At 26.4% G+C, this 12,303-nt stretch overlaps 1 protein-coding gene and 1 long non-coding RNA gene across 2 annotated transcripts; one reads left to right on the forward strand and one right to left on the reverse strand.

The window, feature by feature from the left end:
* On the reverse strand, positions 1-849 carry LOC146722670 (uncharacterized). The gene is made up of 3 exons (XR_014925017.1): positions 633-849; positions 432-526; positions 1-245 (listed from the first exon to the last, which is right to left on the reverse strand). It is a non-coding gene; the product is annotated as an uncharacterized LOC146722670 (long non-coding RNA).
* A 4,078-nt stretch (positions 850-4,927) lies between these two features.
* On the forward strand, positions 4,928-11,199 carry LOC114933118 (aminopeptidase N-like). The gene is made up of 11 exons (XM_029305592.2): positions 4,928-5,573; positions 5,901-6,350; positions 6,803-6,974; positions 7,069-7,222; positions 7,758-7,839; positions 8,231-8,610; positions 8,836-9,113; positions 9,377-9,579; positions 10,109-10,378; positions 10,627-10,690; positions 10,886-11,199. The coding sequence occupies exons 1-11, from the start codon at positions 5,068-5,070 to the stop codon at positions 11,069-11,071; spliced, it is 2,745 nt and encodes a 914-aa protein (XP_029161425.2). The 5' UTR covers positions 4,928-5,067; the 3' UTR covers positions 11,072-11,199.
* Positions 11,200-12,303: the final 1,104 nt, after the last annotated feature.

A 12,303-nucleotide genomic window follows, 5' to 3' on the forward strand; every position in this document is an offset into this window, starting at 1 on the left:
GACTGCACTACAGTCTTTGTCAATACATAAAAATTAAATATTAAAATACAGAGTTAAATGTTAAAAATACAAAGTTAGTTAAATATTAAAATATAAAATTAAAACGATTCTTCGCTGTTGACCAATAGATGTGCAAGGCGATTGGTCTAAGATGCCAAGTTATGCGACATTTAAACATGATTATCGTTTTAACAAGTCCTTTTTCCCGATATTTCAAGTGTGTGTTGCGAAGTCTGAATAACAGTCTGAAGAAAAGTATACACTAATAATAATTATATATAATACAATATAAAGCAAGTATATGATACATATATAAAATAATTTTTTCTAGTAGTATTAATGTTTTGCAAAATGTAAGAGATTTTAATGTACACAGAGCAAGATAACATTATTTAAAGGCTGTTCAATAATTAAATACTTAAATAAATTACCAATACAGATGCGTGGTCCACTGCCGAAAGGTAGATATGTGTCATTATCATAAAGCTGATTGATCTTATACTAGCTGAATAATTTAATTCTGCCGCTGGAAATGTTTTATGATTTGTGCGTACATTGTTGCGATACATTTCGCAAACATATTTACATTCTAGTATTTAATCATCAATATTTCCATGCGGATAAAAACTTACCGCGAATGATGCAATCGAGATAATTTATTTCGAACACAGCATCGTAAGAAAAACAACCGTGCTTCTTGTAGGTGATTTGTATCTCATCATGCAACTTTTTTTTAATTTTATAGGATTAGCAGCCAATTCATACATAGCAAAAGCTCATAATCGTTGATGAGGTTTCGAAGCCAGCCAGAAAAAATAGAAAAACTTGAGCTGTGATTAGCTCGTCATTGATAACTAAAACACATGTTAAAACAATCTTTATGTATATTGCACATTAATAATTTGAAAAAATATAAATATATAAATGGATAATATAAATGAAATATTCTTTATGTGCATATATCTTTTTTTAAATTCCATTAACTTATTATATTTAGGCTTATACAAAAATTTTGTTTTTTTCTTTAATTATATTATGTTATTCTCGAAAAACGCGCAGGTTATAATATAATATTAATATTATACATAAATATTGAATTATATATAAATATATAAATATTATATACAATTTAATTAATTGTGCTTAAAATAACAGTATTTTAGATAAAAAATAAAATATTTTTCTGTTATCTGTATCGTTAGTTTCGAATGCCATGTTTTGCGATTGTCCTGGCGTATATTCTATCTTTGTTTGCTCATATTTTAAATCTATCAAAGCTTGCATAATATCATTTCGAGTTGTTTTATGCATTTCTCTGTGTACAATTACTTCTTTCACTAACTTTGTGAAGTAAGAAGAAACCTATATAAGACGCATTATCATCAATATAAATTATAAACCAACATCTTATCCTGTTGTTTATTTAGAATAATATTAATAAATTGATACGTTACATTTAGAGGTGTTATCCGAATTGATAACTATTTGAATATTTTGGGCATATAATCGCGTAAATATCTCCTCATCGATATATTAAACAACGTATCCGACCTTTATACACATTTTTCGAAAATCGGAATCATCATTTTCTATTGTATTAATTTTAAGTCCGAAGAAACAGGTTGCGATAATGTCACTGGTGAATTTGGCAGAAAGATCTCAAATTTCGACAGACTCTTCATTGTCTGTGTATTGCTCTACAAATTGCTAAACCAGATCATTACTACTAACTTAATGCATAACGATATATACCCCTACAGCAAAAAACCAGTGATATTGCTGGTTTTTTGCTATAAGAGTATAATATGAAAAATAGTAAAGCACCTTAAACTTTTCTGAAACTTCCTTGCTTAAAGTATTACACACATATAAAAGGCTAATAAGAGCAGAAGTAATATTACGGTTATAAAAAACTAATTTATTACATTTAATCAATATATACTGATAGAAACAACAAAGTTTAAATTAATATAAAATTATAAAAATAAACTCGAAAGTTAGAACAAATGAAAAAGTCAGTATCCTCTGAGCCGTTCTACTGACATGAGGATTACACTAGCGTCACTTTTGTTACTGTTACAATTAAAATACCGTCACATCATAAGTATATGATGCAATTAATGTTTTATATTTTAACACCTGCCAACTTCGTAGTCAGAAAACTAAAGAAAAGCGCTTCCCACAGTTACGTAAATGTGATGGATTAATGAGAATCATCTTAGTGTTAATCTTATGACGTTTTATTTCGTTTATTGATGTAACCGCGTTTAAATATGTTTATTAAATTTTTATACGTTAAACATGAACTTTAGACTTTTGTGATTTTAATTTGCTTTGTGTACTGCGCTAAGAAGATCCGAAAAATTGGATCGAAACGTTTGCTTGTTTATTTGTTTTAACTTTCAAGTATTTATTTTTATAATTTTATATTAATTTAAACTTTATTGTTTTTATGAGTATATATTGTGATTAAATGTAATAAATTAGTTCTTTTTTAACCGCCATATTACTTCTGCTCTTATTAGCCTTTTATACGTGTAATACTTTATTTGAATTAAAGAGTATTTAATTAGTATATTGTTCCTTGATTAATTCAAATACATATCGTGTTTTGCTGGTTGTGAAAAGTGGTGTGAGCTTCGTGCGCAATTTTCAACATCGTTGTTCATTGATAGTAATTAAATGTGCCATCAGCGGATCAGCGTGTTCGTTCATCATAAAATCACGACCTAAATAGAACTACGAATAAATAATTGCAATCACCAAGTGTAATTGTGTTAATTCGAATTCAATTGCAATGCTACAAAAGTCACATTAAAATTTTATTATTTATTGCTTAAGGAAATTAAAACTATTTATTACTAAATTTGATTACAATTATAAGAATAGAAAAATTGTGCAAATTGAAATTTGCACAATGTTTTTATTTAAGTTTTTTTTAATCATCTTAATTACGAAAATAATAAGCTCTAGATAAATTAAAAGTATGTGTAATCATAAAATATATTTTATTTCATGTTCGGTATTTTTTATTAAGAAAAAATATTTCGAAAAATTGATAATTTTTTTAATAAAGTTCAAATTTTCACTTTTTTTACATATAGTAATTTTTAAAATGATGGATAGATGTATGTGTATGTGTGTATGTATGTACTCACTCTCATATTTTTTTCGTATAAAAATTTTAATTATTTTGAAAATTCAAAATTTTATAATTCACCGATTTATGTTAAATTTAACACCAAATATCCTTTAATTATACTTTATTCATGTAAAAAAAATTTGCTCAATATTTTAAAATTTGCGAAAAATAAAAATGCATATTTCTTAAAAATTTTAAATTTTATAAGAAATAAACTCTTTTACGGATCATCGCCAAACTAAATACCAACACTTCTCAAATGATAGTCCATTCATGTAAAAAAAAATTATGCCCGTATCTTAAAATTTATAAAAGTTGCTGCAACAAAAGTCATTTTTAAAAAAATTCAATATTATATAAATAATAAACTCTTTCACCGAACCTCGTCAAATTTAATACTAACCATCCTTTGATGATAGTCTATTTATATTAAAAAATTTATCAAGATATTTTAAAATTTATGAAAGTTAGAGCAACCACGGATATTTCTAAAAAAATGCAAAATTTTATAAAAAATGAGATTTATAAATTTTTACTAGAAATTACAGTAAATAAAAGTGTAATTTTACTTTACTTGCATACCAAATTACAGCTTTGCAAGTCAAATATTTTTGAGATATTTAAAATCTAAACACAAATGTAGGTGTGCACATACATCCGTACATACGTATCTATTTTTTAAAAATCTAATTTTTCGACATTTTAAAACATTCCAAACACATTGATATAGAAATCTAAAAAAAATTTTTTTATCAAAATAAAGCTTAACCAAATTTTCACCAAAACAAAGCAAAGCAAAACATAATCTATGGTAACATTATTTTTGAATTTTGAATGACTTTAAATGACCTTGATCTACACATAACTCTAGTACTCTATACAATTAGAGCCTCATCGAGGTCATTCGAAATACAAAAATAATGTCATCAGCTAACAGATTTTGTAAAACCCTACTATTTTTGTTTCAAATATTTTTCCAATGAAAAAAATTAATCCAATGAAATTAATTTTTCCTTTAGGACCAAATGTACGAATCATTATGTTAGATATGCCCAGATCTACGAGAATTAAAAAAAAAACAGAACTGTCGTAATACAATCAGCAGCCCAAACTTATGTTCAAAAATACGATTTCTTTCACTATTTTGACACTGTACGAACTGTCATTGTCATAAACGCAGTTTCGATCGCTCGCAATCGACTACCAATTATACATACGTAAAAGAGCGGCAACAATATACACGATACATATCGACTCCAAACGCACACTTCTCGGCTTTTTTCATATAGAATTATTTCGAAAGATGCTGAAACATGTTAAAGGCACATACTAAAAAAAGCAGCAGTTGTGACCTATTATACTCTGTAATAATGTTATAGACGATAATATTTCTTTTAGAGAATATCTTATAAAGCGGACGTATATATAAACTTTCTGATTTTGATATCATATTCTGGAAGATTGCTTTACAAGATTACTTCAGTTTCTTAATGAAAGAGATGTGTGTAGGAATCGTTAGGAAAAGAAGTATCTGAAAAAATATTTCGTTTACCACTTGCACAAAAATAATTTCTTGATGGCTGTTGAAAATAAAAATAGCACGTAGTCAAAAATCAGAATTGGTCTTTAGAGAATAATTACAGATAACACGTGCAGAATTACGATAGACATGCAGTCTCTCACCATTGATCAATTTTCATTATCGATATCAGTCTGTCTATATTCGCGGCCTGACTTCGACTTTCTGCTCTCGGTATTCGCATACCTGCGCTTTTCCCTACTCGATATCCTTGTTTTCGTGTTTCTTCGTCCTTTTCTTATCTTATACATATATATATTTTTGACTCCCAAATAACGGAATTATAACGAACTTATATTTTTAGTAGCTTACACGTGCGTTACATAGTTACATATATTCTCTCGTAATGGTCATCAAAGGTATGTTAACGATAGCTATATTGCTTATCGCAGGCCATAGTGTTCTTCTTCAAGCTGATGAAGAAGTGAATAATACAATAGTGGAAGAATACATAGAAAATATATATCGGCTACCAAAATATGTCACGCCTATTCATTACGATATAAAATTAATACCGCATATCGTGGAAGGTAACTTTACTTTCGTTGGCGAAGAGTGCATCAACATTAAGGTATGGAAAGTGACAAACACGATCGCATTGCACACTGTGCAACTAATAATAGATGAAACGTTAACAATATTGACTCGCAAAGAGAACGATGTAGATGCTGTACCGAATTATATTCGAAAACAGCATGAATATAATCGTGACACGCAAATTTTGACAATACGATTCGAGGAGCGATTGGATCCTGGAACTTACCAGCTATATCTCAAATTCACGGGTGTGATTAGTACTGTTTATCATGGATTCTATCGAAGCTTCTATACTAATAATGAAAGTCACAAAGTGTAAGTAATCATAAATATAAAATTTACACACGTACAAATAAAATTAATAGGAGATATAACATAAATGTAATATTTTAATATTATAAAACATAAATATATAAAACATGTGTGTATAAAATAAATGTAATATTATTATAATTATATATTATTAATATATTATAAAAAAAATAAATATATATTATATAAAAAAAGTTAATAAAAAAGCGCAATTATCGTGTTTTTCACTGTTGTAATTGCCCTTAAAAAGTTAATTGAATTATATAGCGATCTGTTCCCTCACTCACTCCGATTATTTATACGTTGAAGCAAACTACAATGAATTTACAGATGGTTGGCAGCAACGCATTTCCAACCAGTTTCCGCCCGAGAGACGTTTCCATGCTGGGACGAGCCTGCTATAAAAGCGACCTTCAAATTTTCCATAAAACATTATCCTAATTACACAGCGTTGTCGAACATGCCGTCCATACGGTCAGAGATCGATTCAGCCGATGGAAAATTGTGGACATTCTTCGAGACGACACCTATCATGTCTACTAATTTATTGGGATTTGTGATCGCCGATTATGAGTATATCTCGAATTCAAATGGTACCACAAAAATATGGGGTCCGAAGCATCTTCTTTCTTATGCCGCATATCATCTTGATATCGCTGAGAAAGCAACGCGCGAACTCGAAAGATTCACCAATAGCACCGTTCCCGTGTCGAAAATGGACCACGTTTCCATTCCTCGTTATTCAGGTGCAACTGAAAACTGGGGTATGATCGCTTATGAGTAAGTACATAAACATATTTCTTTTTCTAGCGAAAATAATTAATAGTAAATAATCTTTTAAAAAGTCATGGAAATAATTAAATAATTATATATATTATCAAATCAAGGAGATACATTTGTATGTATAACTTATCAAGATTATTTAAACTGTGCTAATATTAAAACTAGAATAAAAAGAATTTTGTTATACTTTTCAAACAATTGAAGACATATTGAGAAATAAAATAAATGCCTCAATTATTTGTTCGACAGTTAGAACATTTTTGATAAAAAAGGTGAAAAAGCAGAGAAAAATAAAGATTATTTCTTTATGTAGATTATTTCAATGTTTACAAATATGAGCATTGTAAATGATCTGCCGAAAATTATACTTATGTATATTGCAATGTAATAATATATTTTATATTATATAATCGTGCGTATTTATAATGAAAATATTTGAAAAATTTAAGGCAAGGCGTACTTCTTCAAAATGAGAATTCGCGCTCGATAATTGACACCATGGTAATTACTCACGAATTGGCGCATCAGTGGTTTGGAAATCTAGTTAGCCCGGCTTGGTGGGATTATGTTTGGTTGAGCGAAGGCATATCGACCTATTTGCAGTTCTATATTACTGACAAAGTATTGGCAAATTTCGCGATCAAAATATATGTTTTATTAATTTTTTTCTTATTTATGATACTTTTATACTTATTAATAAACTTTTTCTTCTCAGTTTATTAAAGAATGGCGGTTGATGGACTTATTGGTGGTGGAATATGAACAACCAAAATTGTTTGAGGAGAGTGTCTATTCCAAACCGATCAACTTACGCATCATTAATCACTTGTATGTCTCCGCAGCATTCTCTAACAACATCTATACAAAATGCAAGACATTTTTTAAATATATATTTATTTAACTACAATATATGTATATATATATATATATACATATATATATATATATATATATATATAAAGATATTATTAAATGCAAGACATTTTTTAAATATATATTTATTTAACTACAATATATGTATATATATATATATATATATATATATATATATAAAAAGATATTATTAAATATCTATTTAAAGAAATGTGATAATTGTTATATAAAATAACTATAATATTTTTTATAAAGATCTTAATATGTTATGTTAATATGTTAGACAGAAAAAAGAATTATAAAGTTTAATTTGTTAAGAAATATTACACAAGTCAATTTTTATAATATATTAATGTACATTTATTTTTTTACAAACGTTCGTTTTAAACGAAAAACATATAATCATAGGTTCTAAAATTATTATATCAAGATAAATGTTATCGTATTTTATATCGTAAATATATATTATACTTTATATTATATATATATTATAAAATATATTTACAACTTATGTTTTTTTAATTTTTTTAGCTGCTCTTCTATTGCGAATGGTATCGCATTTCTTGACGGAAGACGTGTTTCGAAAAGGTTTGATAAAATATCTTCAAGCACAGTAAGTACAATTTTTTTGAAATTTTGTATTATTATTTACCTTTAAATAAAGTATAAATTTATATTTCAAGTTAATAGATTTAAGACAGTGTCGTAAATTTCTTCACGTATATAAAACATTTCGCTTGTACGTTTGGTCATTTAAACATTAAACTCATTTTGTGTATTTAATCACAAACACACATGCCTGTGTTTAAAAAATTTACATAATCTAATCTAAAATTCTTAAATTAATGAATTTTGAGAAATTCAAAATATTAAATTTATATATATTAATTTTTTTTAAAAAAATGTGTTAGGCAACAGAAAATGCAAAGGCTTTTAATTATCAAAAGTCTTATCTTTATCAAGTACACTTACATATCTATATTACATGCATTATTGATTTTTAGCCAATACAATAGTGCTACACCAGACGATTTATGGAAAGCATTGCAAGATGCTCTCGACGAATCAGACGTACTGCACGATGATTTTAAAGTAAAAGAAGTGATGGACACGTGGTTCAAACAGGCAGCGTATCCTGTCGTGACAATCCGCCGAAATTATGATACAAGTGAGATTAACGTGACGCAAGAGAGAGCTCAATTCTCATCTCTTGAGGACACTAAAACAAACAGCGCATGGTGGATACCATTGAATTATATTACCAAAAGTAATCCGAATTCTTTGTCAACTCTGGCTACTCATTGGTTAAAACCTCAGGACGAGAGTTTAACGATCGAAGGAGTCGACATTAATGACTGGATTATTGTGAATAAGCAGTTGACAGGTATAAGTATCGTTATGTTATCAGATAAGGTACACATTAAAAAATGTTTTAAATTTAATTCAAAATTAGATATTAAATTTAAACAATTATTAAATTTATTAAATTTTTTATATTTATTTATAATAAATTAAAAAAATGTATTCAAAATTTGATAACAAATTCTGAAATATTAATCTTTATTATATGCATTACATATTTTTAATTGCTTTTTTATTCTAAATACAGGCTATTATCGTGTTAATTATGATATAATCAATTGGAGACGAATCATTGCTTCCCTTAATTCCGACGATTACAATAAAATCCCAATTTTGAATCGTGCGCAAATAATCGACGACGTTTATCACATGATAGCAACCGAACAGCTTGATTTTATTATTTTTCTCGAAGTTATAAATTATTTGTCGCGCGAAATCGATCCCATCCCATGGTTTCCAGCATTCCGAACCATTCACAGATTAAATAATTATTTGCGGATGCCTCATGTAGCTGCGATCTTTAAAGTAAGTTATGTTTTGCATAATTTATAAATATATGTATATATTAGTACTGATTAATTATCTAAATTAATAAAAAGAGGAAGAAAAAAGAGAAACATTAATATTAATTAAATTTAAATATTAATATACATAAATTATGATAATATTTTGATTGATTTTTCTAAATTAAATATTTAATGATTAGTAGAATAATTATTAGAAAAAAAACTATCCTGAATTAAGTTATTGCATTTTAAATTGTTTGATCATTATAAAATGTTTTTAAGCCATATTTCTTCAACTTGACGCATAAGCTATTTGAACATATTGGTTTCGACGAGCATTCTGATGATGATCCTGCGACTATAAAAATTAGGGCAGATTTCATGAAAACTGTTTGTTTATACAACATATATCCAGACATGCTTGACAAATGTCGAGCAAAAGCTACCGCTAAATTACTTGCATATTTGGAAGGTCCAAGAAATTTGTGAGCTTTTATTATGTTATCTAAGAAATATGAATATGACAAATAAATTCAACAAATTTGGTTTTATCTCAAACGTCACTAAATTAGATCAGATAATGCCGATCCTCTGTATCAAATAAAAACAATTAACAATTAGATTTATATATAAAAATATTTTAAAATATATAAAAATATTTTTGAATTATATTTTTGCTTTATTAAAGCAAGATAGCATGTATGTATGATCAAAATGATATAAGGCATAAATACTGTTGCCTTACATAATGTATAACATGCTGCTCATAAATACAGTTAATGCTATATAATTATTAACATAAAAACATGTGGCGTAATAATTTGCCGAACAAATTGATTGTTAAAAAGATCAGTGATTAATAGTAAATAATTTTCATTTTTGGCACATCACATTTTTTTATTAGATATATATACATATATATATATATATATTTTGAAAATCATATGGTATGATTTTTTGTGTATTAATGTTATTACAAGTCTTAAATATTTTAATTTAAATTTTGTATTATAGACAATTATCTGACAAACAATTCATTTGCTTTGGCCTAATGCAAGCAAATGAATCTATTTGGAATCTTGTGCTGCAGAAAGGAAATGAGACACGGAAACATCTCATATTTCTTGGTTGTTCGGGGAATTTAGACATCGTCGAAAGGCATATAGACTATTTGGAAAAATATTATATTTATGATCATCTCTTTACAATAATGTTGCAAAATATGCCAAATACAGATGCAATTATTGATTTGTGTATTAAAAAATTCGACAAGATTGTTGCAACGTAAGTAACTCTTTTTCATATAGAAATAATATTCTTTTAATATACGTTTCGTCTTTCTGTTCCTAAAAGATATGTACGTGCTGATGCATGATATAATTATACTCATATAGAGCAAAAAATTTATGTGTATAAATAAGTATTACATATATTTATTGATGTAGATAATTATTTGCTCAGAGATAAATATAATAAAAAATGTTTAGTAATCATTATTAAAACAATTTTAAATAATATATATTTTTTAATAGCGGAATTGAGAAATATGTTCTTCGCTTTATTATTATGAATAGCAGGGAGGATCAAATTAAAAAGGTAAAATGACATTATTATACATTGATATTATTATACTATTAGTAAAATACATTGAAGATAAAATAATACCATTTCTATATTTTTATATTACTATTATTTTATTATTTATCATATAATATTATATTATTGGAAATATTTAGTCTGTTTTTCAATGTGATAGGTATACCTTGAATTTCGAAATAATTTGTGTTATAGATAAAAGCTATTGCCGAACAACTTGAATTTGACATAAGTATGTATTTAGTTAAGAGGAGAAAAGTCTTATCCAAAATTAATAATATCTTGGCCAAAATTCTTTATGCTCTCGAAAACAATCAATTCTCTGTTGCAATGCACATTACACTAAATAATGCTACGTCATTAAATAGGGATGAACTTTAATAAATAAATGTGCAAATTTGAAAATATTATAAACAATAATAAAATTGTTATATTATATATTATTATTTATAAATCTGTTATATTTTGTTTTTATAAATAATAAGTATATTTTATTATTTATCTACATATATGTATGTTTTAATTTCTCGCTTTTCAGACTTTAAACATAAATCTCTATATTACTTGAAATATAAATACAATTTACATTTTATGTTGCAAATTATACATCTTAATTTTATGGTACACTGATGCTTATATGAAGTTTACAAAAAAAATGACATCTTCGATAAAAAAATCGATGGAAAACATTAAGAACTAATAGAATGTGTAAAAAATTTTATTGTTTTCTATCGTAACCTATTGTTTCACATTTTATATTTTCAAAGAAATGTTATCGTTTCTAATCGTTTTCTTTCATTTTCTGTTGAAATCGAATTTAGTCGTTAAAATACAATATAATTTGTATAGTAATACTATATTGCTTTTTATCGTTTTGTTAGAATTTATCGAGAAAAATGATTGAACTTTTATCGTAATCAATTATATATATACGATAAAATAAATTTTAAGTTGTTAAACGTATAATTAAGAAAAGAAACCTATAATTGTTAATCATGCTAAATATTAAACATCTTCTGAAAAACATGTTGTGTAATAATTTGCCGGACAAATTGTTTGTTAAAAAGATCTGTGAATAATAGAAAATAATTTTCATTTTTGGCACATTACATTGTTTTATTATATATAAATATATATATATATATAATTTGAAAGTCTTATGGTATGATTTTTTGTGTATTAATGTTATTATAAGTCTTAAATATTTTAATTTTAAATTGACAGAATTATTTTCGACAAAACTAGCAACTTTATTCAATAATATCACAACGTTTCGATCATTGGTTTTGGTTTTTTTCACGTAAACAAAATTATCAAATAAAACATGCGATTATCACAATATATTGATTTACTTATGTAAGTGACGAATCGTTTTATCGAGGAGATGTTTGTCTTTCATATCCAAATTTACATCGGTTTCTTGGAACTATGGTCAATTTATTCTGATAATCGCATGTTTTATTTGATAATTTTGTTCACGTGAAAAGGACCAAAACCAATGGTCGAAACGTTGTGATATTATTGCATAAAGTTGCTAGTTTTGTCAAAAATAATTCTGTCAATTTATTTTACGACTAGCGTTTGAAAGAATTTAATTTTGTATTATATAGAAT

This window comes from Nylanderia fulva, unplaced genomic scaffold (genome assembly GCF_048542155.1).
Source record: "Nylanderia fulva isolate GAGA-0341 unplaced genomic scaffold, ASM4854215v1 Scaffold29, whole genome shotgun sequence".
In the NCBI taxonomy this organism is placed as follows: domain Eukaryota; kingdom Metazoa; phylum Arthropoda; class Insecta; order Hymenoptera; family Formicidae; genus Nylanderia; species Nylanderia fulva.

What these genes read in the sequence shown, in the direction of transcription:
- LOC114933118 (XM_029305592.2), top strand. Translation starts at nt 5,068, where the DNA reads ATGGTCATCAAAGGTATGTTAACGATAGCTATATTGCTTATCGCAGGC. An exon ending in TGTGAATAAGCAGTTGACAG is followed by an intron (nt 8,611 to 8,835) that starts GTATAAGTATCG and finishes TTCTAAATACAG; the next exon opens with GCTATTATCGTGTTAATTAT. An exon ending in TTGGAAGGTCCAAGAAATTT is followed by an intron (nt 9,580 to 10,108) that starts GTGAGCTTTTAT and finishes TTTGTATTATAG; the next exon opens with ACAATTATCTGACAAACAAT.